The sequence below is a fragment of the Cydia splendana genome, chromosome Z (genome assembly GCF_910591565.1).
Source record: "Cydia splendana chromosome Z, ilCydSple1.2, whole genome shotgun sequence".
Taxonomy (NCBI): Eukaryota; Metazoa; Arthropoda; class Insecta; order Lepidoptera; family Tortricidae; genus Cydia; species Cydia splendana.
The window spans coordinates 36,571,242-36,596,746 of NC_085987.1; the positions used below are offsets into that span (position 1 = coordinate 36,571,242).

General features: G+C 36.3%; 2 protein-coding genes across 2 annotated transcripts in view; both read right to left on the reverse strand.

The window, feature by feature from the left end:
• Positions 1-18,885, reverse strand: part of LOC134803978 (calaxin-like) — a 95,639-nt gene extending 76,754 nt beyond the window's left edge. Inside the window, exons 1-4 of the mRNA XM_063776836.1 lie at positions 18,693-18,885; positions 13,139-13,208; positions 10,009-10,189; positions 9,028-9,138 (exon numbers count right to left, since the gene is read on the reverse strand). Coding sequence (XP_063632906.1) covers positions 9,028-9,138; positions 10,009-10,189; positions 13,139-13,208; positions 18,693-18,813 — 483 coding nt within the window. The 5' untranslated portion in view covers positions 18,814-18,885. The remainder of the gene's footprint in view (positions 1-9,027; positions 9,139-10,008; positions 10,190-13,138; positions 13,209-18,692) is intronic.
• The window catches only part of LOC134803930 (SCY1-like protein 2), a 383,486-nt gene that overhangs the window by 227,787 nt on the left and 130,194 nt on the right, over positions 1-25,505 (reverse strand). The gene's annotated exons all lie outside the window — the stretch shown is intronic.

Here is a 25,505-nt window from a genome sequence, read left to right on the forward strand (position 1 = left end):
CCGCAAAGGGCCCGAAACGCGGTTTTTCTCAATTTTTAAGGAAACCGTTCAAGATACAGAAAAAGTGTGTAGGAACGAAATGATCCTTAATAAATTTGTTATTTATCTTATATACACACTTTAGTGTTATCACTTATAGTTTTTGTGCAATCCTTCACGAAAGATGCTATTTTTTTGCATTGTTAGTGTTTTCTTTTTCTTTTAATGGTTTTTCTCAGAAACACTTACGATATATCCAACTTTTTTTTTTTGAATTATTTAATTAGTGTTATAGTATAATTAAAAAGACGTTTTTTTTTCTAAATTCCTTAATTTGACATGTCTGTGTTATTTTGAAAGTTATTTCATTTGGGCATTATTTGTACTGATACTTAAAGTCTTCAATTTGCGCAAATCTTTCGTGATAAATTGCACAAAAACTATTACTTTAAAACAATTTAAATCACTCTACGATATGTTTATTTATTTATTTGGTTATTTATTATACAAGAACTACAAGAAATTACAATTTTTTTGTTAAATACAATGCTCCACAAAACTACATTCTGTTTGACTGTGATTTATATCTGTTATTCTATGTCTATTCACACAAATATGAAATATCCTATTTTGTGTACTTTAAGCCCATCTAACAAATATTGTTTTGATAAACATTTATAATGAATATATTAAAAATATGGCAAAAACAACTACCGTGATTATAATTTAAACATTAAACTTGCCTAGGTATCGACCGAAATCATAACGCAGTGACCAATCATTATCATCTTATTTTCACTCTTCTTCTATCTCTACGACTTTGTTGACGCAGCTCTGACCTCTACAATTTTTACACATGGTTGTGCAAGGCAAATCCGCTTTTACACAACCACATCGTCTGCCACAGCCTTTTTTGCAAGTACACGATATCAATTTTAATATGGAGGCTGGTGCTGGCGGCTTCGTATTCAATACGGGACATAGGCAGTAGTTATTTGTTTTCCAGCTCCATTCTTCCGGGGGTAAAGTATTGCTTCTCCAACTTTGCACCTGGTGGAAAGTTCGCCGAGAATGGTGGGCCGCGGAAGCTGACGTAGGTGGCAATTTGGACAAAATCACTGCGTTCCTTCCCTGCCCGACTAATTTGTTAAAACAAACAAATCTGTGTTGGCTCAAGTCCACTTCTTCGGGTCGGGCTTTATAAAGCGCAAGAATAAATTGCTCTCCAGCCTTTTCAATATCTTCAGTGGATGAACTTGTATTATTGTAAACGCCGGGTATGTAGTGCAAGTCTGTTCTGTTGTTAAATATTTGTATTGCCTGCAATTTGCCTTTTCCGTAGAAAGCGGAAGTAGTATCACAGCCACTCACAGCATGTAAAAAGAGGATTGAATCTTTAATATTTGACACCAAGTTCGAAGACTGTAAGTCTTGGGAGCTGTACATTCTTTTTTTGGTTTTCCCCTGAGCTTCTTTGATCATTGCTATGTTTTTGCCATTGGGGGTTAATGCAATAAGTAAGACAAGCAAGTCAATATCTTGTCCAACTACGGCGACCTGCTTATGTCGGTCAGTTTCATCAATGGCAGTTGTAATTGTCAGCAAGTCAGCGTCATCTTTAGCCAGTCTTGAACTTATGCCATTTTTGTCGAACTTCTCAATGAGCTGTGAAATAAATCTCGCTTTATTCTCGATGTTAGAGAGAAGTTTGGCCTGTGGTTCCACTAAAGCTGTGTCTTCCGTAAAAGCAAATTCACGTGTCTTGTGCTGCAAAAGCCGTCTTTGCCGTTCTACACTCTTTGTGCTGAGATGATTTTCTGTGTAACCGTCGAAAATCACAACTACCATTTGGCCATAATTTCTTTGAATGTAAGAGACATAAGCGTCGTATGCGTCCGAGAAAGTGCCTTCTTGTGGCCATACCACCCTATGGAGAAGGTAGCCACCGTCTACAACATAAAACCAATCAGCCGCTGTGCTACTGGTTTGTTCTGGGACTTTATTGAATAAGGCATACAGAGCTGATTTCTTTGACTTCCGCATCAGTGAATTTTCTTCAAATAAGGACAATGGTACTGTCGATAGCTCGTACTCGAAACAAGCCCGCAGATTATCTGGAGAATGTACAGTACAAAGTATTCTTTGAAAAAGTTGGGTTGTATCGACTTGTACTGTATCATTTCCCACCTTTACAGTAGCGTTGGGCGAGGACAGGGACTTCACCAAGTTTGCACGTTTTAATTTTAGAGTTCCAAATTTATTGCCTTCGATGATAGTTCTTATTATTGATTCTTCGCCTATTGACTTGGCATCATGACAATTTATATTGTCTTCAGCAATCAGACCAGTGGACAAGGATATAAGATTGTCCGATTGGGAAAATGGTGAATATTTTTTTAACCAGTCCACGAACTTTTGTATCACGATTTCATCTTTTTTTATCCTCGCGTCTCTCAATTCTACGTGTTGACTGTTAGTCGTTGATCGTATTCCACACAATTCTTCAACTGCCTCGCATATATAGTGTGTTATTGGTAATCCTGAAATCCATTTGTTCAGAACACTTTCTGTAAAACCTCTTCCGTGTGTGATGCCACCAACACTCTTCATATTTCGCATTAGTGTTTGTTCTATGGTCATGTCAGTCCATACTCCACACCAATGTTTTTCTGATCTTCGGATGGTGAAAAATCCATTTTTAGTGAACTGAAATAACTCTTCACGTGTCATACGGTCTTCAAGGGACTCCATGTCTTGTAGGTATAATTGTGTCGATTTTGCATATGCAAAGTGTCCAGACGCATGAAAAATTGGCAGCATTGCTTTCACACATTGTACATGTTTTTCCCAGTCACCCATACGTTCGGCTTGTATAAAATGCAGTGCAATAGCTACAAGGTCGCAGTACTGTAACCACAGTTTTGATGTTTTACTCAGGTTCTGGAGAGTTTTGACTTGTTCTCTGAATTGTGATGTAAGCTTAGTTAGGATCTGATCTTCGGTCATCATGTCAAAAGTTGGTGTCTCCGTTATAAGCTTTTTGACATGTTCTTTGTCGAAGTTTTCAAATTCCATTTCGTCTATTATTATTTTTGAAATGGCACAAAAAGTTAACATATGTGCCCTTAAAGCTCGTGCATATGCGTGACCATTAAGCATGTGTGGAATAGAGCCAGTTGCATAAACAGTGGACCATAGTTCGCCAAGTCCACTGCCAGCCATAATGTAACCAATCGATCCAAGGAATGACATAAGCATGTGAAACCCTCCTAGCCTAACTATAACGTTGGTTAAAGTTTCGTTGTGCAAAGCAAGTATTTCTTTTGCTTTGATGTATAGAGGCTGGTCAAATGTTATAAAACATATTGTTTGGTTTGTTTTTTTTATTTCTTCGGCTGCGTAAGTCAGAACTGACAAGACTGTGGTATATTCAGTTGGTGGTTGCTTCACGAATGGAAGTGTTACAATCTGGGATTTTTCATATGGTTTGTTATTTGTTAGCTTTTCCATGAACCCTTGCCATGCGGGTAAATCAGGCACTTGTAGATTATGCCCAAAAAGCCAAGCAAAGTCTTGATTGGATAGCTTAGATCCTTCTTCAATGTCACCTTGATGGTAGACTTGCTTCAAACTCATATCCTCGATACCTGGTCGATTAGGTCTTTGAAAGGTTTTTATGAGTATTTTTCGAGCAGAAGCTAGATCTGATGATGTCGGCAGTTTATTTAATTTATTTATTTTCTGCGTTTTTACCGCCTTGCCAGGGGTAATACATGCAATTCCACCCATTGCGTGAAAAGTTCCTTTTCCTGTTAAAGATGCAACATTAAAATCTGCGTTATCGAACACAAACTGTACGAATGCTGAGTCTTCTAAGTTTGGATTCCATGATTTCACTGCTGAAGACTCAAACAAAACAACATCTTTGTAGCTGGAACAAAACCCCAACTTTGAAACTGCGTCTACAATATTTTTTGAGCCCACTTTTCGATACAGGTAAACTGCAAGGCCTAATTGAAGCGGGGATAAAGAAGATCGCGGTCTTGTTGCAGTTATTATTGAGTGTGCTATAGCCGTACACTTTTTTTCATATGATTTATTTGTTTTTCCTTCGCCAATCAAACCACATAAGAGAGCACTCAAAGTTTCGGGGATCATATTATCAAGCTCATCAAAAAAATTTGAGATGTCTGGGTAATCTGCAGTATTATACGCTAAGGTTCGAATGTCTTCACGGATTATCGCTGCTGCCGTTTTGACTATTCTCAGTCTTTCGTCTTTATCATTACTTTCTCGTTTATTGTGCCAGTTCAGTAATTTTAATCCAGAGCCACGATAACAAACAACTTTGCAGTTTGACACACTTCCTAAAACTACGTCATCTCCATATTTTTCAAATAATTTTCTCTCAAAAGTCCTCATCGACATAGTAGTTCCTTCAGGTAATTTTTCATCAACAATTTTTTTCAGCTCGTTTATATCAAATTGACACTCATCTGTTGACTCAAGAAATTGCCAGAGTACCTGTAAAGCGTCATTGAAATCATCATTCTCGGGACGTCCAGGTCCTCTGTTGACCTTTGTATTACTCAAAAACATGCTAAGACAGTCTTTGTGGTAACGCGCTTCTGCGGCCACTAAACATATAACACCTTGAATGCGAGATAAAACCTCGTTACCCCATTGATCATTTCTGTCTGTAGCCGTTTTAATCAATCTGTCTTTAGTCTCTAATGATGTTATTTGGTGAATTGATCTGCGGTTTGGTACGTTTTTCTTTATTTCAGATGTTATGTCACAATTTTCACCACATAAAAGACATTTAATTTTGAAATCAAAAACTGTATTCGATCGTAAATCCTTTTTTCTTAATGCTGGGGCATCCAATCCTTGCTGTGCTTGGTCGTGCTTTCGTACATTCCTTTCCCTAGTATATTCTCTCCTGCACTTTGTATGAATTGTTATATTATTGACACTTTGAAATATCCGGTGTTTGTTATCTTTCCTCTGCTTACTTGCCGTTACTAAAGTGAGTAAACCTTGGGATACGTTCACCGTTTCTCCTTCTAATAAAGGTTTGTCACAAATAATGCAATTGTTTATTGACGCCATACTGACGAGTGTATATTACCCGGCACTTTGAACACCACTCGCGAACATTTTATTTGTGAACACTAAGGTTTTACACGAAAACTCATCAATTCCCGGTAATTAGCAAAAATTAGTTTTACATAAAGTATTTTTTTTAATATCCCGCCTTTTTCTAGTGAGTGAATGACTTTTAAACGACCTCTCAAACGGCACAGATAAAGGCCGTAACAGACGGGCGTACCGCACCGCGACCCTGGTCCGATCAGCATATCTTTTTCTCGCTCTCATTTTTAACTGCGTCCTTAAAGTAGACTGCAGACTGCATCAGCATTATTGCTGCAGTATTGCAGCGCCATATTACTGCATTGCTCCCGCAAATGTCTAGATTCAGGGTAGCAACGTCGATTTTCACTAGTGGCAGTAATACAGTCGAAAGTTATGTCAAGCTGCACAATAGTCATATTATCGAGGATAGTATACTTATTGAAGTTTATGTTTTCTGCAGTAATGCAGTCGACTGCAGCAGTATTGCAGCACGACATTACTACCGACTGCATTACTGCCGCAAGTGTATATAACCCTTCCCACAGCCCGAATTTTGACAGTTGCGGTAGCAATGCAGTCGGCAGTAATGTCGTGCTGCAATACTGCAGCAGCATTTCTGGTGCAGTCGGAATTCAAACTTCACCTTAACAGACGTATGGCGGCTTAGAGAATATAACCAAACGGAGTAGTCATTAACAGGCGTTCCCCTCTGTCGAAAATAAGCGGCCAATGGTCAACGACATGTCAACCATATGTATGGACTGACGTTTATCTGACATGGCTATGTTTACGTTACGTATACATTTGACGTGCCCCTCCCCGCAAAAAACGGCAAACTATTTTGTACCGAAAATTATAGACATGGCGTCTCCGTTGGTTATATTTTCTAAGTATGGCGGACCACCTTCCACATGATTGACCGGACCGGACCAAACTTGGGATTCGGTACGCACGTCTGTGACAAAATTGGCATAGGTACATGAAAAAAAAAACAATAACACCTTCTTGGTGCTGCCAACATAAAAATCAAATATTTGATATTTGACAAAAATACATTGCTAACAACTTTAACAAAATGTTGTGTTTAAAGAAACTTAACGCTTCACTACCAACCTACAAATAAATCAGTTAAATTTAGGAAAGTGTAACAAGCTCTTTATAGACTATAGAACCATAGACACGTGTAGAAATTTTTAAGTGTTCACGTTACCTATTCTTTCAAAGATGCTGTCTCTACGTAAAGGCCCCTGTACATATTGGGCCCGCGTGGGCCAGTCTGGGGGACTCATTTATGCGTTAGAGGGAGCAAGTGATATTGCTATCTCGTTCTACCGCATGGCTGCGTCCCTTGGACTGGCCTGCGTTGGCCCAATATGTACAGGGGCCTTAAAACACTGACTATTTTTGTCTCTTTCGCTCTATAATAACGATGTTCGCTGGGATTAAAATGTTTGAAGACGATGTATTTTCAAAATGGCATAGCGTCGTCAACTGAAGGAGTATAACAATAAATAATACTTTTTTTGAAAGGCCGTATTAATTTTATACTTGTATTAAACAAATTTTGACAATATCGTAAGTATTTTTTTGAGAAAAGTTATCTTAAAAACTAAAAAAACGTTAAATGCTAAAAAAAATTAATCTATGGTGACAGATTGCACAAAAACTATAAGTGATAACACGAAAGTGTGTATATAAGATAAATAGCAAATTTATTAACGATCACTTCGTTCCTACACACTTTTTCTGTATCTTGAACGGTTTCTTTAAAACTTGAGAAAAACCGCGTTTCGGGCCCTTTGCGGGGGTGTGGGGTAGTGACGCAGAGGGGGGAGGGTTGGGGAGGGTTGATGAAAAATAACTTCGGTCCATAACGTACATATCCCAATTGAAAAAAGTCTTCTATTAATTATGCCAAGTTTTCCATATATTTGTTTCCAGAAGCAACGTACTATTATCCATATTAGTCATTACGTTGGACGTCATAATGACATAAAATGCTACCGGTGTCCGATCATTAAATATAATCCACAATTGTTGTCAAAATCGTTTCTGACAACTTAAAGGTCGCTAAGTATAGTAACGAATTTAAACTGTGTGATACAGACTTAAGGTATATTTTCCATAAATATTCCGATCTTTATGATCATCCCGATTGGGTAGATACCTTACCTTCGACGTTCTGTGCTCTTTTATATTTTTACCTCGTTATATGTTCCGAATTTATTGAAAACGAGACGGGCCCGTAGCTCCGCTCGCGTAAATGAAATAAAGAGTTTGTCCTATGTTTAGTTTAATACCGATATTATTATATATTCAACCCTGCCAGGGTTTTTAACTGTGATAGGGATTTCTTATTTGTAACCGTTATTTGGATAACTTAATTCGAAAATTTCTCAAAAAGTGATGTGATTTGATAAACGCCAAGATTGTATTTTTTCATCTGCGTGTAGGTATTTATTTAAAACTTATTTCAACATAAAAATATTATTTATATTTATAAGCCTAGTTGCAAAAACGTTCATTAGATTAATTGCCGACTTCAGACGAATATGGACGACCACCGTCCATAAATCGCATTTGCATACAAACGTAGGTAGTCCCCATTTCCCTTTCTGGTTATTAACACTACTTACTACGGCTACGGTGACGCAACGACCCAGAGTGAGTCTTTACCTCCGACACCAGATCACGCCATGTTTCTAGCGGTCTTGCGATAGCTCTCGCCAGTCGCCATGACCGAGGTTGAGCAGGTCTTGAGCAACTTCACGGCACGATCCTAACTACCTACAATATAATTCATATTAATCAGATATTTGTGAATACCTCAGCCGCTCCGATATATCCGATGGTGACTGTTCAGCAAGAAGAAAAATCCTTCCTGGTCGAGTCGTATAGTATTACGCGAGAAAACAGTTCCCGAATTGATTATATCTCTAAAGTCATTAAAGTATAATCCCTTGAATTGATGGGCTTCATTCATACCTATTAACTTTGTATTTTTGGCCCATCTCGGCAGCCCGTTCCCCGGACGAATGGCAATGTTTGCCGAACCCGTGAAAGTCAATCTGTATAATATAACTCAAAAAGAAATTTAAAACAACAAAATAAAAAAATATTAATAATATATTAATATTATAATATTATTTTGATTGATAAGTCATACATGGCATAAGTCACTCGTATGGGCATAGCTAAGGTTGAGGTTGACAGCACTTTTTATTTTACTTCGTGTAAAAAAAACGCCGAAATAACTGTATACCAACATGACAAACATAATTTAGGTTACTTCAACTTACGAATAATTTGGTCTAGTCTGTAGCACCACCGAAACGAATCCAACCGAGAGTTGCCGAGAAATGGCAGATCGTCGTAAAATGAAGATTGTTATGAAAATTTCTTTTAGTTTATGTAATTTAAATACGCAGCGAAAGCGATAGTCTTTATGCTCTAGTTCTATTCCCATATTAAGATAATAGATTTAAACAGTTTTTTCTTATCATACGTGCGTCGTATTCGAGAAACGTGTAAAAACTTTCTTAGAAATTTGTAAGGCGCCATCTCGCTTCTTCCCTCGTTTTTTATCCCGTTCTGGTTTTTCAATTTTATATATGTATATAGATTCGCTGCTTTTATATTTATGACCAATTGCATGTTATGGTGTTATTGGCCATAACTAGAATATACTTTTGTTATGTATTTTTTTATTAAGAAATGAGGACACCAGCGATTAAACGATGACCGCTGTTTTCTTCGAGTTTACTATAAGTGGTATTAATACTATTAATGATTATAAGTATTATAACACTCACCTTTTATTAGTTATAGATGTTATAGATATAACTAGTTTAGTTATAAATATAACCCAAACTTGCTTTTAGTTCGTGGTAATATTGGATATAAAAAACCTACCTTAACTGCTTCTTCGACGTCGTCGTCTCGGGATGCTTTTGCCAGGCTTTTCTTCATCAGTTGGTACATTGTTTCTCTTCGTAAGTGACCTTCACTCAACAAGTCGTAGCACTGCCGTGAACCAAAAGTGCATAATTATTATATTCTTAAAAAACAAGCTAAGCGTGTTGTGCACACAATCTAATAACATACCTACCTAGAATTATGATACAATTTAACGGCCTCCTAACATAGTCGGTTGTGAAGCCTGCCTACGAAGCAGGAGGTACCGGGTCCGAATCCTGGTAAGGGCATTTATTTGTGTGTTCCTGAGTTATGGATGTTCTCTATGTTAGATACATAGAGAGAAGAGAAGTATGTATTTATCTATATAAGTATAAGTATATATATATCCTTAAGAAAAAGCCTACCTTTCATAAAATATATATGTAATATGTCACGGTCACGTTACCTTTTTGTTTTCTTTGCATCCAAGTGTATATACAGTGTGGAAAGATATGTCGGGCCCTGGAGGGAAACTACCATAAATCCTCAAGTTGGCTCATTTTACTTAAAAGAGACATTCCTTTATTTTTAAAAAGAAACAAAGGTGCATTCCAAGATTTTTTTAAATTCGCTCGTCTCGACCGGGAATCGAACCGAGTAAAACTTCCATAAAATAAACACTCGTTATTTTTTTCTACGAGTCGATGCAGTTAATGTTAATGATAACATTTCTCCAAGAAACATTAGGTCTTACACTCGTCTGTCGTACAAAATATCCATAAAATCGAATATTTAGTACTCAAGAATATTTTTAGACAAGCAAAATTGAAGAAAAAAAGAAAAATTTCTGAATGCAGTTTTATTTCTTTTTAAAAATAAAGGAATGTCTCCTTTAAGTAAAATGAGCCAACTTAAGGATTTAAGGTAGTTTCCCTCTAGGGCCCGACTTATTTTTCCACCCTGTATATGTAAAGAACTATATAGATAAGTAATTACCGTGAATGCGTATGTGATACGCTCCTCCAGGTTTCCTCGCAAATAGAGCGACATGGCCTTGGCGAAAGTGGCCATCGTGACGTAGGGCGACGTGCCTCGGTCCAGCGCTACCATGACGCGCTCCATCATATATGCGTCCGTCATGCCCAGCCCGGTATGCAGCACGTCACGGAAGTGACCACTGTAAACAAGAGCTCATTTGTCTATTCTGTTTTATATGTAATTTTTAACATCTTCGGGAGGAATTCCTGGGAGGAGTGATGAGCCATCTTAAGAAACCCAGTAATTACTATTTGACAATACACGAGGGATAATTCTTTGCTTTGCTGTATTGCGTCACAATTATTTATTTTGGACTAAGAGTATGATTTTTTGCAAAAAGCTAATTTTGCTGTTGTTAAAAAAAACTCCCTTTGCTTTCCTACCAGCTTAGTTTAATAGTGAATATATTGTAAACCCCAAAGATTGTGTATTGCTTACCGCAAAATAACATATTTGACGTTTATTTGAAAGACAAAATAGCATTTTGTTATACTTCAATAAAGGAAGAATGTAGTTGTTATAAAGTAAGTCAGATTTTGTATGCAAACTTACTTACACGAAACCTTGACGTACTCGTAACAAAGACACGATTTTCCCTAGTAACGTTAAGCCACCCATACCAGGCGTGGCTCACTCCGCGATTTCGTTGCTTTGCTACAGGTAGCTAAAAGTGGTTTACTAACGAATGGGCCAAAAACGTTTCCCAAAGTATCACATCCCAAACTATGTTTCCCAAATTATCATTTCCCAAAAAAACGTTTGGCAAAATAACTTATCGCAATTTTTTTGTTAGCAATAGTCTTTTTTGGCAAGTTATTGTTTAGCAAATAATTACTTGGACAAGTTTCATTTTACCAAGTATTATTTAATCAAATATATCGTTAAGCATAACTTACATGTCCCAAAATATTGCATGGCATACAACATTGGCATTAACATACCAATAGAGGGCTTGCAGTATTTTTATTTTTGCTTTCATTTGAAATACTTAATCCCGACCTTGGTTTTTTTAACATTTTGGTTATGTTTTCCGCAAACGGATGTGATTTGTTGAACCATAAACATTATAATGTCTAAGAAAAAAAACCCACTTCTATGGGGGCCGGTGAAAGATTATTGTACCTACATAGTTGGTGCACTATATAGAAAAGGAGGTAAAACCACCCACTTTTCTAGTAGCATTTTGTTTCTGTAAGGCTCGCAGTTCAAACCTAACCTAACCTATTTTTGTTCAGTTCTGTGAGGATCGCAGTTCAAACCTAACCTAACCCACCTAACGGCGCGCGCAGTGCGGTGTCCCGTACACGGTTTGAACGGGCTATTAAGTTTGACATCATTATACTGTATACAGTACATTTTATGGTTTAGGTATCATAGTGAGGTTTTCCGGGTCAAGGTCCGGGTCCAGGTCCAAGTGAAGGTCCAGGTCCAGATAAGAGCCCGGATCCAGGTCCAGGGCCAGCTCCGGGTCCGAGTCTAGGTCCGTCGGGTCCGGGTCCGAACCGGGTGCCTATTTGCCAAATTAGCGAGTGGCAATTTGACCAAACATCTTTTTGGAATATAATATTAGCCAATAAAAAACGTTTGCTAAATAAGTTTTTGTCCTAATAACATTTGACAAAGTAAAATCATGCCAAATGATAATTTGACCAAATAAATTATATGCGAAGTGTAACTTTGCTACAGCTTAGGTTCCTTTGGGAAATGAAACTATCGCGATAAGTTTGTTGGGACGTGAAATTTGGCGAAAGGTATTTGGCCCAAACGAAAGTACACCGCTAAAAGTACATCCGTTCGGCCCCAATTTTGGGGTTTGCCATAAGCCGCGCGTGGCGCTGTCGCCACCTAACGGCCATATCTGTGCTGATCGTAATGACAGACGCGTTTTGTTAGAGAGTGAGTCTTCTGTACCTAGTACTATTATTTATTCTGTGCCCATACCTCTAAGATTTAAAATACATAATATTAAGCAAACAATATTATTAACATTGAGGTCAGCCAGCAAAAATTTCGAAAAATCGTAGCACTTTTTTAGATTACAATACTAGTAACTTCATCGATAGGCAACCTGACTTCTTGACTTTCGCTCGATATAAACAAATCGGGGTCCCTTTGTTTCCCATAAAGTTTTAAGTCATAATGTAGGTACTGTTTGTCATATTATCGTTAGTCATAAAACTGAAACCGTTAACTTTTCAGGATTTTCGTAAGGGTATTCTATAGATAGGTTAAGTTAGGTTAGGTTTGTTTTATGGCAATCCTGAAATGTTTCGCGTTTCTGAGAAAAACCAATTATGACTAGTTAACAAAAATTCGGACAAACAATACATTATGACTTAAAACTATTTGGGAAACAATAGAGACCCAAACAAATCACTAACATAGGTCTAAAACGCATTTCAATTTTTTTTTACAATTTTTGCACAAAAGCTAAACATACGAAAATTGCTTCTAAAATGCACAATTTAATATTTCATTTTTTATTTGATTATTAAGGACAAAGGCTTATATTGTTCCCGCGGGATTTATGGATTGTGAAAAAAAACTATAACTCCCTAGGGAGTAGTAGCTTTTTTTAAATTATGTCACTAATTCATACGAATCAAGTAGGTATAAATGAGTATTAGTTTTAAAATACTGACGTATTTGTAACTAAATATTTTATGCTTAAAAATATATCATTCCAGTGATTTAATAGTGTTTGAATTATTTTTACACAATTTTCAATCGTGGCTTAATGCCGGATCTGTGCCTTCACTGCCTTTGATTCTTACCTGTCAAAGAATTATAATATGGCGGACGAATGTTTGAAATGTCACCGCATTTATGAATTATTTCGCTTAAAAATTAGTTTTTCTTCGCAAATGTGATGAAAAACATTGTGTGTAACTCCGGGGGTAAGAATATTGCAAACTCGGGTCTTTAATTCCCTCCAGCCTGCGGCTGACGGGCATAAAAACCCTCGTCTCCAAAATTTCACTTACCTCCCACGTTGCACAATGCACTATTACTTTACGCTACCGATCATCTCCAGTAAATAATATAATTTAAAATATGTAAATAATTCTACGTTGCCATAAGCACTAACCGTGAAATCAAATCAGATCCGGCAGGTTTCTCATCCCGCTTTTGTATCTTGAAAAATATCACCATTATTTCTGCAACAAAACATTTTATGTTAAATATTACGAAGGGACATCAGTAGGTGACAGATTGTAACAAAGAGTCAGCTTATCTAATCTAATAGAGGCATTAATTTAAAAGCTTGCTACAATGTGACGACACCCACTAGTTTTATGTCAAGACTCACCATTTGAACAAAGATTTTTGGGCAATATTATATTAAACAATAGGTTAGGTACTAGAAACACCTTTACTAAGAACTTTGGACAACCTTAAAGGTAAATGACCTTCATAAAGAGTACAGTTCGTTAGTACAAAATCGCATCGTAATTATGAGTACAAGATCGTTAAAAAAGTTTAAATCAGTGTTTTGCTTTCTTTCTTTTATCGAATTTGGCCTTATATACACACGCTTATATTTACGCAATAGTAACATAGACCGCGTCATAGCGTAGCCACAAAGAAGTAGGTACTTGTTACCACAGAGTAAGAGGTAGATTTGCTATGATAAAAGACTGACTTCACGACGAGCCGATTTCACACTCACTGATCGGGTTTAAGAGTCAGCAGCTAACTCGGTTCTCCATACAAACGTAGTTGAGCGTTTTCCAAAAAAAATGTACATATCATTCATGTCTTCAAAATATTGACTTCTTGGGCTGATTTTACTCGGAATCATTTGTACATTCACGCCTCATACATAAAAAAATGTGTCCCAAAATTTAGTATGAAAAAATATTTTTCCAGTGCGTCACGTTCATACAAATAAAAAAAAAATCATACAAAAATGTGACGATCTGGAAAGGAAATCTTGGGACACATTTTTTCATGTATGAGGCGTGAATGTACAACTGATTCTGAGTAAAATGAGCCCGAGAAGTCAATATTTTGAAGACATGAATTAAATGTACCTTTTTTTTTAAACGCACAGTTACGCTCTCATTCTAAAACGATTAGCTAGTTTGCTTTGAAAATTTGTATTTACAATAGGGTAAGGTATATTTATACCTGTCATTAGTTTATGTAGCTTTAGATACCATAGTTAAAAAACTACAGCCAAAGAGGATTTGAAGTAGAGAGTTACTGTCAGTGAGAGTCAGGATCGCGGGTGTACCTAAATAAAAATAAACAAAAAGCATACCATATTTTAGTACCTAATTTGTACTATTTGGTACCTCCTTTAAACAAATTAGTACCTCACGGTATTAAAAGTTATTACCAAAAAACATTACACCCGCCATTCTGACAGTCAGAATGGCGGGTGTATTTTATTACGCAATGATCCCGCGATTATTGATAAATTCTATAAAAGCCAAATTTTAGTACCTTTTTAGTACTTTCATATTCAATTATAAATTGAGCCATTTTATTTGTGGTTTCCGAGTTTTACTCATTTTACACTTTACATTGCTATTACAATTTTGCAGGCGCTTTAATTTTTTACCGTATCGATTTCGTTTTTAAGAAAAAACGCTACGCTACAACTATTGTTATTACGCCAGGATTTAGTACCTTTTACGTTTAATTTGTTACCCTTTCACGTTTAATCTGTTAAGTTCAATTAACTATGAAAATTACCTCTTACAAATGGCCAGGCGCGATGTCATAGAATTCTTCGTATGAAAAAATTCTGCTCTTCATTTTGCTTGTAATTGTGTACCTAATACCTACTTTTAAGTATATGGTGATTAATGAAATAAAACCCGCAAATTATGTCTGTTTGTCGGTATATGACTTCTCGTCCCGTTGATGTCCTTTTTAGGGTTCCGTACCAAAAAAGTACAAAAGGAACCCTCATGGTGCGACTCTGTCCGTCTGTCCGTCCGTATGTCACATCGCTAAATATACCGAGAACTACGGAAGCTATCGATTTGAAATTTGGAATGATTATTTGTTTATGAATTTTTAATAATTATGGAAAATGCCAAATATAACGAGGGGGCAAAATTTACAAGTCTATAGTTACTAGGTCGAGTAGGATATCATTTGAAAGCGCTCGAATTGAACATTACAAAACATTTCTTTTTCACACTGAAAAATAAATTTATATTTGAAGGAAAAATGTGAAAAACAAAACTATTAAGGTCAATGTGGCCAAATCCGTCAGAGGAGTAAATCCGTCCAACAACATTTGCGACTATTCTAACAACAGTATGCACTTGCTGACTCGATCGCTAAAGCAGAGAGCACATTTAATACCAGTAGTCAAAAACAGATCACAACAGTAGTCAGAAACAGCGCTCAGTCGCCAGTAAATGAAAAAAAATAACGCTATTAAAGTTCAGGTGCGCTCCGAACTTGATATCGAGCTAAGTGTGCTGCTCTGTTTTGTGAAGTTGGGATGAGACGATGTAAGTTAGGCCTTAATAATGGCTTATTTAGAATTTTAGAAGATGCGAGAACTCGCATGCGAGTTTCATTACACTGCGGTTTTTGATCGGTCGGTTGAATTGGACGTAACCAACAGTCCGCAAATTCCGCAATGTAACTAAAATGCATGCAAGTTCGCGCGCAGTCTAAATCAGCCCTTAGTATGTTTATTATTGTTCGATATGCATGTTTATCGGTCTTTTTATCCATTTTACATTATAATCTCTTGGTGAGAAACCATGGGTAGTTAAAATTTGTGTTTACAAAACTATCGAGCGGACAAATCCGTCAATTACGAAACGGGAAAAATCGTCATGTGCCGGAATTTCCCTATAACCAACCTTTTTTGATTTGACTCACTTAGGTAAGTATAACTCATATCATACTCATGCAGTGATGCGAGATTTTTTACTGAATTGTCAAATTTCTCATATAAATTCGTGGTAGCTTTCGTACATCAATCTAAGATATCTGTGCTGTATTATTTAAAATTAAAAAGTAGATATTATTTTTAAACTTTTTTTAAAGGTTTAATTTAAAAATAGGACGGATTTGCCCCAAGAATATATTTGGGAATAAAATCTAAATTTAACCTTAAATTGAGTTCACTAAGGTTTAGTTTCGATTAAGGGTATAGTGGTATTTATGTTCACTTGACGTACCTACATGTTTGTAATACGTCACGATACAAGAAAAATCGTTGGTTGACAGAAATGCCCCAAACCCTAGGGAAAATCCGTCAACTGACATGTCTTTAAAAAAATCATATTTAAATAACCAGCAGTACTAGGAGTTTAATATGAGTACCTTTATATAAATAAATAAAATATATAAATAATTAATATTGGGGTCATCTTACACAGATCAACCTAGCCCCAAACTAAGCAAAGCTTGTACTATGGGTGCTAGGCGACGATATACATACTTATATACATAGAAAACACCCATGACTCAGGAACAAATATTAGTGTTCATCACACAAATAAATGCCCTTACTGGGATTCGAACCCAGGACCATCGGCTTCGCAGGCAGGGTCACTACCCACTAGGCCAGACTGGTCGTCTATATCTCATAGGTTAAATAAATGCTTAATCTATTACAGTGATAAGGTTTATTAAAAAGTTAATATCATCATAGTTATGACCGGCCAAAGTGAACTTAAACTATGACGGAAATGCCCTCATTGACCTTAAATCCCCCCCCCCCTCCCCTAAGTATCCCCGAAAAACCAACATACATACAGTGAGTATTTTTGTTACTAAACGTGTCTGAACACCAAAAATTTAGTCAAGAAGACTAGTAAGAGTGGTGGAGTGAGGCCACGTGGAGGCTCACTCGCCAGAAAAAATAGAACAAAATGGATCCATTCGACTAATTTACTGACTAATCTACTCGACTAAATTGTTGGTGTTCAGACACGTAATACTCGCAACTCGCCACTCGACTATGCAGTCCGAACTAGGTTAGACATTGATACTCAAGGCGGTTTGTGTACAAGTGGCTTAACCGCGAAACGCAAAAATCGAAACTTCGTTATCTGCCTCTCTATCGATCGAATATGCAAGAGTGATAGAGAGGCAGAAACCGAACTTTTGATTTTCGTGTTTCGCGGTAGGCCCTGTGTTGGTGCTAGTGACGCCCTCTACGCAGAGTTTTGCGTAATATTCCCTGTGGGGTCGCTTTCCGTGCCATATTCATACTCAGACACAGCGACCTTGTCAGAAGAAAAACTGTACCAAGACGATAGAAAAACATCATGTAATAGTTAAATGAAATAATTGCTTGTATTTCTAAAAGATATGTATTTCAATCGTATGTCTTCCTAGCAAAATCAACGGGATCCCACAAAGAAGTATATTCATCACACTAATATACCGACAAACAGACATAATTTGCGGGTTTTATTTGATTAATCAGTAATCACGATATACTTAAGAGTAGGTATAGGTACACGGTACGCGGAATTTTTTCATAGGAAGAATTCTTTGACATCGCGCCTGGCCATTTGTAAGAGGTAATTTTCATAGTTAATTGAACTTAACAGATTAAACGTGAAAGGGTAACAAATTAAACGTAAAAGGTACTAAATCCTGGCGTAATAACAATAGTTGTAGCGTAGCGTTTTTTCTTAAAAACGAAATCGATACGGTGAAAAATCGAAGCGCCTGTAAAATTGTAATAGCAATGTAAAGTGTAAAATGAGTAAAACTCGGAAACCACAAATAATGTGGCTCAATTTATAAATGAATATGAAAGTACTAAAAAGGTACTAAAATTTGTCTTTTATAGAATTTATCAATAATCGCGGGATCACTGCGTAATAAAATACACCCGCCATTATGACTGTCAGAATGGCGGGTGTAATGTTTTTTGGTGATAACTTTTAATACCGTGAGGTACTAATTTTTTTAAAGGAGGTACCAAATAGTACAAATTAGGTACTAAAATATGGTATGCTTTTTGTTTATTTTTATCTAGGTACACCCGCCATCCTGACTCTCACTACTGTCATGGTAAATTATGTAGCTACGACTAAAACTCAAAATGAAAACGTATAAAACTATCGAAAAAAATTATATATATGGATAAATGATTTTTTTATTTTTATATCATTTCGACCCATGTTCTTTCACTGATACCTATGGGTTAAAATTGTTAAATATGAAACGGTGTCGTCAACGCCATCTAGCCGACCATAGGCCAAAGGTGTGTGCGCCATCTATCCGAGAATGAGTTTTTCTTGATTTCCGAGGCACGTTTTTTTCTTAGACTTTATTCATCTTATACGGAGTTACATTATGTCTTTGGCTGGAGCTTTATAAACTAATTACAGGCATAGATATATCTCATGCCATTGTATTTGCAAGTTTCATTATAATCCAGCTATGGGGAGGTGAAATTCGGGCAAGCTTGCGAATGAGTGCGAGTCGTGCATAAACACGACAAAATCGACGTGTTGGGAAATCACAGTTTTCTCTTACGCGGTTATCACACTGATGCGAATTCGTCCCTCCGGTGCATGAGCATGACATCGTTAAGCGCGTACATATCGATGTCTCACTCGCACACCGGAGGGACGTGCAAATTCGCGTCCAATGTGAAGACAGCCTTAGCGAGCCTACCTTTCAACTCTGTGCTTGTTACATACGTTCTAATTCATCAAAACTAAAATGCGTATCTTTCTGTATCTCTGCCCAGATTTGTCCATGTTTCTTTCGGAAGCGGATTTCCTCCATAGGGTCCAAAGATGAATCCAATGAAGCCGACATCGTGTGTAGTTAATTATCACTTCGAATAATATAACTGCTGTGAAAAACTTGCGCAATGTTTGTCTTTTTATTTAAGCCAAATCAGTTATTTTTTGAATGTTCACTAAAATGTCATAAATTTACAGTGTTGTTACCGGCTGTCAGTAAGCAGTGTCAAGCATGTGAAAAGGTTACATATTTGTTTTTGATAATATAATGGCTGGCCAGGGCTGGCCGAAAAACCGCAGACTTTTCTACTTAGTCTGTGCGGAAAGAGAAGAGTCGTGGCAGAAACGGGAACTAACATTTTAAATTTTATATGGCAATCAAACCTTTGACACATGTCTTGTAAAAAGTAAACAAACTTCTGTCATTGTATATTTTTACTAACAAAAACCGCAAGTTTTACGTATAAAATATTTTCAAAACACGATAAAACCGTACATAAAACCACAAGGAAAATTATATTTAACATTGTTCGGTTTTGTCAGCGGGAAGAAAACGGTTAAAAGCCGACTATCGACTTACAAAAAGTCGCGGAACGTGTTTCCGCTATTCACGGGTATTAATGTTGTATTTAATATTAAATAGTTACCTATTTAATAAGCCCCCTAAGTAACTTGTCTCCAGTACATAATCGGTAAGTATATTCATTCAAAATAAATTAATTTTCATAAATATGCAGGTCATTCATGATCTTTAAAATAACTGACAAATAGTCTTGATACTTGCCATTTTATGCATATTTGTATGTATTTTTTTTTCAGAATTGTGTATTCCTACCTACCTACCTACGATAAAAGACCGCTAAGTAGGTGATATGCAAGAATTCGTAATCTACGTGCCGGATTCAAGCACATCCAGTTCAGATGAAGATAGTTCTATGAGTGTCCTTGGTTGTTCTGAAGCTAGCTCAAACATAAGTGACATTGAATATTATAATTCAGACTTCGATTACTAAGAATAAAACTTTTTCTTATAAAATATTTCTTTATTTGTAAGTTCGTTTACTAGGTTCTGTTAGTTACGAAATTATATTTCATATTTAGCAATGACTTTTCGGCGAAGTAAAATATCGTGCGATAAGAGAACCGGCTGAACCGAACATATCCCAATAAGGCCTACCTACTTATATATGCACTATTTTTATTAATATTCATATTTATTATTAATAATGTACACATACATTACAAATCAAGTTTACAATGGGTGAAATATATCCCAGATAGTAAAATTACAGTTCTATTGCCCAATTTCTACCCGATCTACCCGGTTTTGTATTAAAATAACTGTTGGACTGCACAGATTAGGCAGTACATAAATGAGACTCTATCTTGTTTGGTACTAAAATTACAGTTGTATTGGGCAGATTCTTAACTAGTTTTAGCAGTTTTGTCAATCGCACTGTCACTTTTTAGTATCTGAGACATAAAAACAAGAGTGTGTTTTAAAAAGAAAACTAGTGCCTGCACTAAATCAGAGGACTGAGTTGACGAGCCGACACCACCACCAGGGTCCGTTTAGTAAGCCGTGGTAAAAATCCGGAACAAAAGGGATTCAAGTATCATGACCTTTAGTGTCGCACTATAATCACGTGACCAGTGTTGTCAGCATAGCAAAAACCATAAAATTGAACGCCAATTGAACCCAAAGGTGTCGATATGGTCTGGCTAGACAAAAATTGTTGACGGATATTTCCTTGTTGTATCACTAATTGTCTATGCTTAAAAAAAAAGCTAAAAGTCAGTTGTCAATTTATGTCATTCATTATTCATTCAAATTGTTTGCGGTTTATAAGGGGTTTATTTTAAATAATATAAATAATGTCTATACTGAGTTAGGTCCGCAAACTATTATTTAAACTCGTAAATAATTACGACAATGTGCGAAGTCGATGTGTAGCGTTGTATAACGAAAAACTTCAATGTTTACAAGTCCTAAACAAATGTAAACAAATTAGCAGGTTGGTGCTCTATAAATATAGCGAGCTAGGTCTTATTTACACTTCATTTAATTTTTCGCCTTTTTACAATGGTATATGGTGAGAAAGTGTAAACATATGTGTTTACAAAGTGGTAGAAATTATGTGAGCTGACTTTGAGTGCACGTCAACGTATATTTTACTTATTTCCTTAGGTACCTTACACAACTGCGATCGTACCTAATCAGACTGCACACGTACGTGTATATACACGTGCTTATAGTGGTTTGCCCGAAGCGATAAACTTAGTAGGAGTCTGAACAACTCCTGGTATTCTATATATATTATTCCTACTGCTTGCTAAGCCCTAAAACCAGTGGTCCTGACCTCGAACTCTTAACAACCATGCGTAATCGAAGAGGGCATTTATGAGGAACACTTTGATTTTTAAGAATATCAAAAATTTGGATTTATGAGGTAAGACATAATTTTTAGTTAGGTGATATTTTTTACTTGACAACGCGTATAAATTTTAATATACAATAGAACCAATATGGAAAGCACATGGCCCATTCTACCTGTGACACTTTTTATATGATCATTTGGATCTTTAGTGTCTTTCCTATTCATTTTTAGGAAGTGTTATCAAAATATAGTTTTGGCTTGAGACGTCACTATTGTAAAGCGTTTTTCTCCATATTTTCAAAGAGTCTCATGAGCAGTGGACTTAATTGTGAAAAGATGACCGACCTACTGAAACTTAAGCCAAAATGAAAATGATGTCTTGCTGGTTCAAACTCACTTGGGTTCGGTAAGCGATTACACAGCTTATACTGTGTAGACGCGCAACTCTGCTTAGAACCGAGCTGAGTGAAAAACTGGTCTCTGGATGAGTCAGACTCAGTTTACGTCTTGCCGCGAAAGCGCGCAGTGCCCGCCCTACGACGACCGCCTGTTGCGTCTAACTTTTACTGCTCAAAAAATATACATCTCGACTCAAGTATTTTTCATATTCGTTCTTAAATGGTTGGACTACTAATTAAGGTAATTTTATTAAGTTATTATCGTGTTGATCGCAGATTTTCGTGTAGATTTCCATGAAGGTTTTAAACTTTATTTATTTTTGAATAATTTTCTCGATCCTAGTGATAACATAATAGTGTGTGTGATGTTTGCTGAAATTTAAAAACTTCTGTACATTTCCAAATTTATTTATATTATTGAACTATTAAGTTAGACACAATACAATTGACTTCAATGAACCGTTAGTAATTGACAGAAAAAGAAAAAAAATATTTCAAGCATTCAAGTTGAATTTTGTCGTCTTCCGAGATACAGGATGTTATTATTTCGGATGTAGTAACTAATAAATGTATTTTCTTTGTATTAGGGATTCTGTGATTTAATGACCATTGTTAAAAAAGTTGGATTATGTACAAAATTTATTTACAACTTTTTTTCTTGGCGCTGAAATAAAATTTGGCGCTGTAATGCAAATATAACTTCAATAAAAAATATTTCTAACCACCTAAATATTTTGTATCAAATATTGTTCACCAATTATGATATTTATGATTCTCTATTAATGGCCATGTGATCTGTATTACTGCAAGCGGCACCATTTTGACGTTATGTTTGCATTACAGCGCCAAAATAATATAGTAAAACCACGAACATCGTAAGCAGGGATAATCTCATTCATGCTGTAATAAAATCAGACAATAGCGCTCGTAAAATCAGGCACCATCATGTGTGAGTACTATATATATTATGTATTCGTTGAGATACTCTCTATGCGATATTGGGCAATTTGTTTTAGACTCTAGGCGTCTTTGGTCGATTTCATAGGACCAAGTACCAACATATACCAGCAAACTGATTCTTTACAAACCGACCGACTGGACCAACATAACAATAGGTACCTATCAACAAAATAGTTTGAGTAATTTTAACCGCACCACGGTTATGATCTGTAAATACACTTAAATTATACACATCGTATCAATGCCGACCCCAGACTCTTTCAGACGAATCATAAGTGGGATCCTTTTTGTCATCTGTATTAAATAAATATAATTGCATAGTTAAAAATTCAAATTGATGCGGGTGGTAGGTACGTGTAGTGCAGGTAGGTATTGTAGGAAAAGTAAATCGACTTGAAAGATTTAATTACATTGTTAGTTTTTTAGTCATTGCAACTTGAAACTGACTATTTAACAAACTAAGTTCTATTGAATTCACTTACAAGTAATGTTAATATGTATGTATTATAAGTGTTTTTTCACCATACCAGCTCGTAAAGGCTCTCTTTATACTTCAAAGACTGATGAGAAAGTTGCATTTTATGAACAAAAGTGGCAAAGTAATGCGATGCAGATTTTGAGTTGTTTCCTCATGTTGGCTAGGAGAGTAATCGATATATTTAATCGTTCATTTGAATTCGATTTGTAATTGTTGGTGTGGTGAAATTAATTTGCCTGGGCCATAAAAGAAGTTTTTGTTTGAAACACATGACAAGCTTCAAAGTAAGTATGCTAAACATTTTCATATTGTTAACTCACGGAAAGTCCTTGCCTATGGCCTCGCCTTGCAAGTTACAACGCATATTTTGTGAGGTGGGATATTTCATGTGTGTATAAATTATTTTTATAAAAGTTCTAGTGAAAGCTTCCGCTAAATCCTTTTGTTGGGCAAATCGCGAGAGTATTTCAATTATAGTTGGTGAAGACAGTTGATAACATTCCTTTATACTCAGTTTATACAGTAGTAGTTACTGAGTGATATCTTAGACGTTTGACGGAATGTTTACGCAGGCGGCCTAGCGACGAGCCGCCTCTCTGACGCTTTCCATTTTTCAATATAAACTGCGCGTCGTGATTTACGATTACTGTCATAGATTTTTATTATCATCTTCAGATCTGTTACTTTCGTATACACAGACAGCTGTGTATAATATTAAAGATCTGTAGTAGGGGTAAACATAGACAGCAAACCGCGACCAGCCAAGCAAAAACCACAAACAATCACACATCAGTGCCATGGATTGTTTATTTTCAGCTAAATATAGGAGGCTAATGGAGAGTGGCTAATGGGTAATACACTTTTCAGAATATCAAGACTCGTTTGAAGCTGACCATACATGAAAATGCTTAACAGCCTGTTTAGTGAGAGTGCGACTTCCTGATAAGTATTTGTTTGGTAATGTTTTTCCGTACACCCGACACCTAGGCTTTCGAAGTAGAAACTCACGAATTGAAAATGCGTAAACTTTGACACAGACTTGAAGTGGCAGGAACCGGCTCCTGGACAATTTACGTCATTTAAATTTGAAATTTGATTAATTAAAATAAATTCGAAATTCCGTCAACTGAAAAATGACGTATGCCACTTGAAAGGTTAAGGACATCGTCGACTGTAATTCATTAAAAACTAATAAAATAAAACATAAATTCAAGCAAGAGTACAAACTTGACGAATAGACTAGACATAAAAATTCAAAATCGCTCTCCTTCTTGATGCGACTGGCAAATCATAATAATTACTTTTTAGCAACCGGGTTTTTGAACCTAATTAGACCCCGCTGAATCCGAATTTGCCAGTTGCTTGATCGAATTCTTGACCGGAAGTGAGATATTTGATATTAAAGGTCCTTTTTTTTCGCAGGGATCAATATTTAAAAAGATAATAGAGAGGCAAAGTTAATTATAATAAATTCTATGATTCCTTGTTTTTATTTTTTTGTTAATAATTTGAAAAGTATGACTCAAAGCAAAAAAAAAACTTTTTTTGGGTTTCATACAAACATACAAATTTTTCAAAGTGGTTGAGCACCCCCTTGTAGTTGAGATAAAATTACGAAACTTGGTGTATTTTATCAACATAATAAGTGTAACAAAATAAGGGGGTGCCCCGTAGGAAAATAAAAAAAAAGTTTTTTGAACCACCCTATCTCTCACTCAATTGATAATAATAATGCGCGAGCACCTGAGCCTGAGGCACAGAATAACGAATAGTACTACCGTACCTGAGGAAGGACCCTCGACGGGCCCGAAACCTGGCGCCAATTAACTCACGAAAGTTTAATTTCGAAGAATAACATACTCTTAAAATAATTCAAAAGAGAATGTAAGGAATATAAAATAAAAAAAAATGGCATCGTCGGGATTTGAACCCTGTAACTTAGCTACTATCTGCATTTTTTTTCAAAACAGAGACTACGGGTGCCACGGGCCCATGACAATTAGTGTCTGAAAATATCAGTTGGTTCTAAGTGCCTTGTCAAAGTCTCAAGTCATCGTTGCTCAAACAAGAATTTAAATTAATTTCCAATCTTTTTTTTTTTTCAACAATATACATTTCATCCGCTGCGCCCTCTAGGTTACTTTACTGTAACAATACGAATCTGCTGACATTTGACACTGACTTTAAGGTGACTTTAAGTACGTAAGTGTGCGTGTTTTTATTCGTATTTAGACGTCATTTTTAGGGTTCCGTAACTCAAAAGGAAAAAACGGAACCCTTATAGGATCACTCGTGCGTCTGTCTATCCGTCTGTCCGTCTGTCACATCCTATTTGCTCCAAAACTACTGGACCAATTAAGTTGAAATTTGGTACACATATGGAAGTCTGAAGTGTAATAAAAACAAATGAATTTTAAGCATAGGGGGCATGGTATAATAATATACTCCGCCTGGTACTCTATTCCGAGATTCGCGAATGACCTAACTGACACGGGCCTGCGTCATCATGCTGTTTACAGGTTCTCAAACTTTAAAATGTGGGAGAATTTTA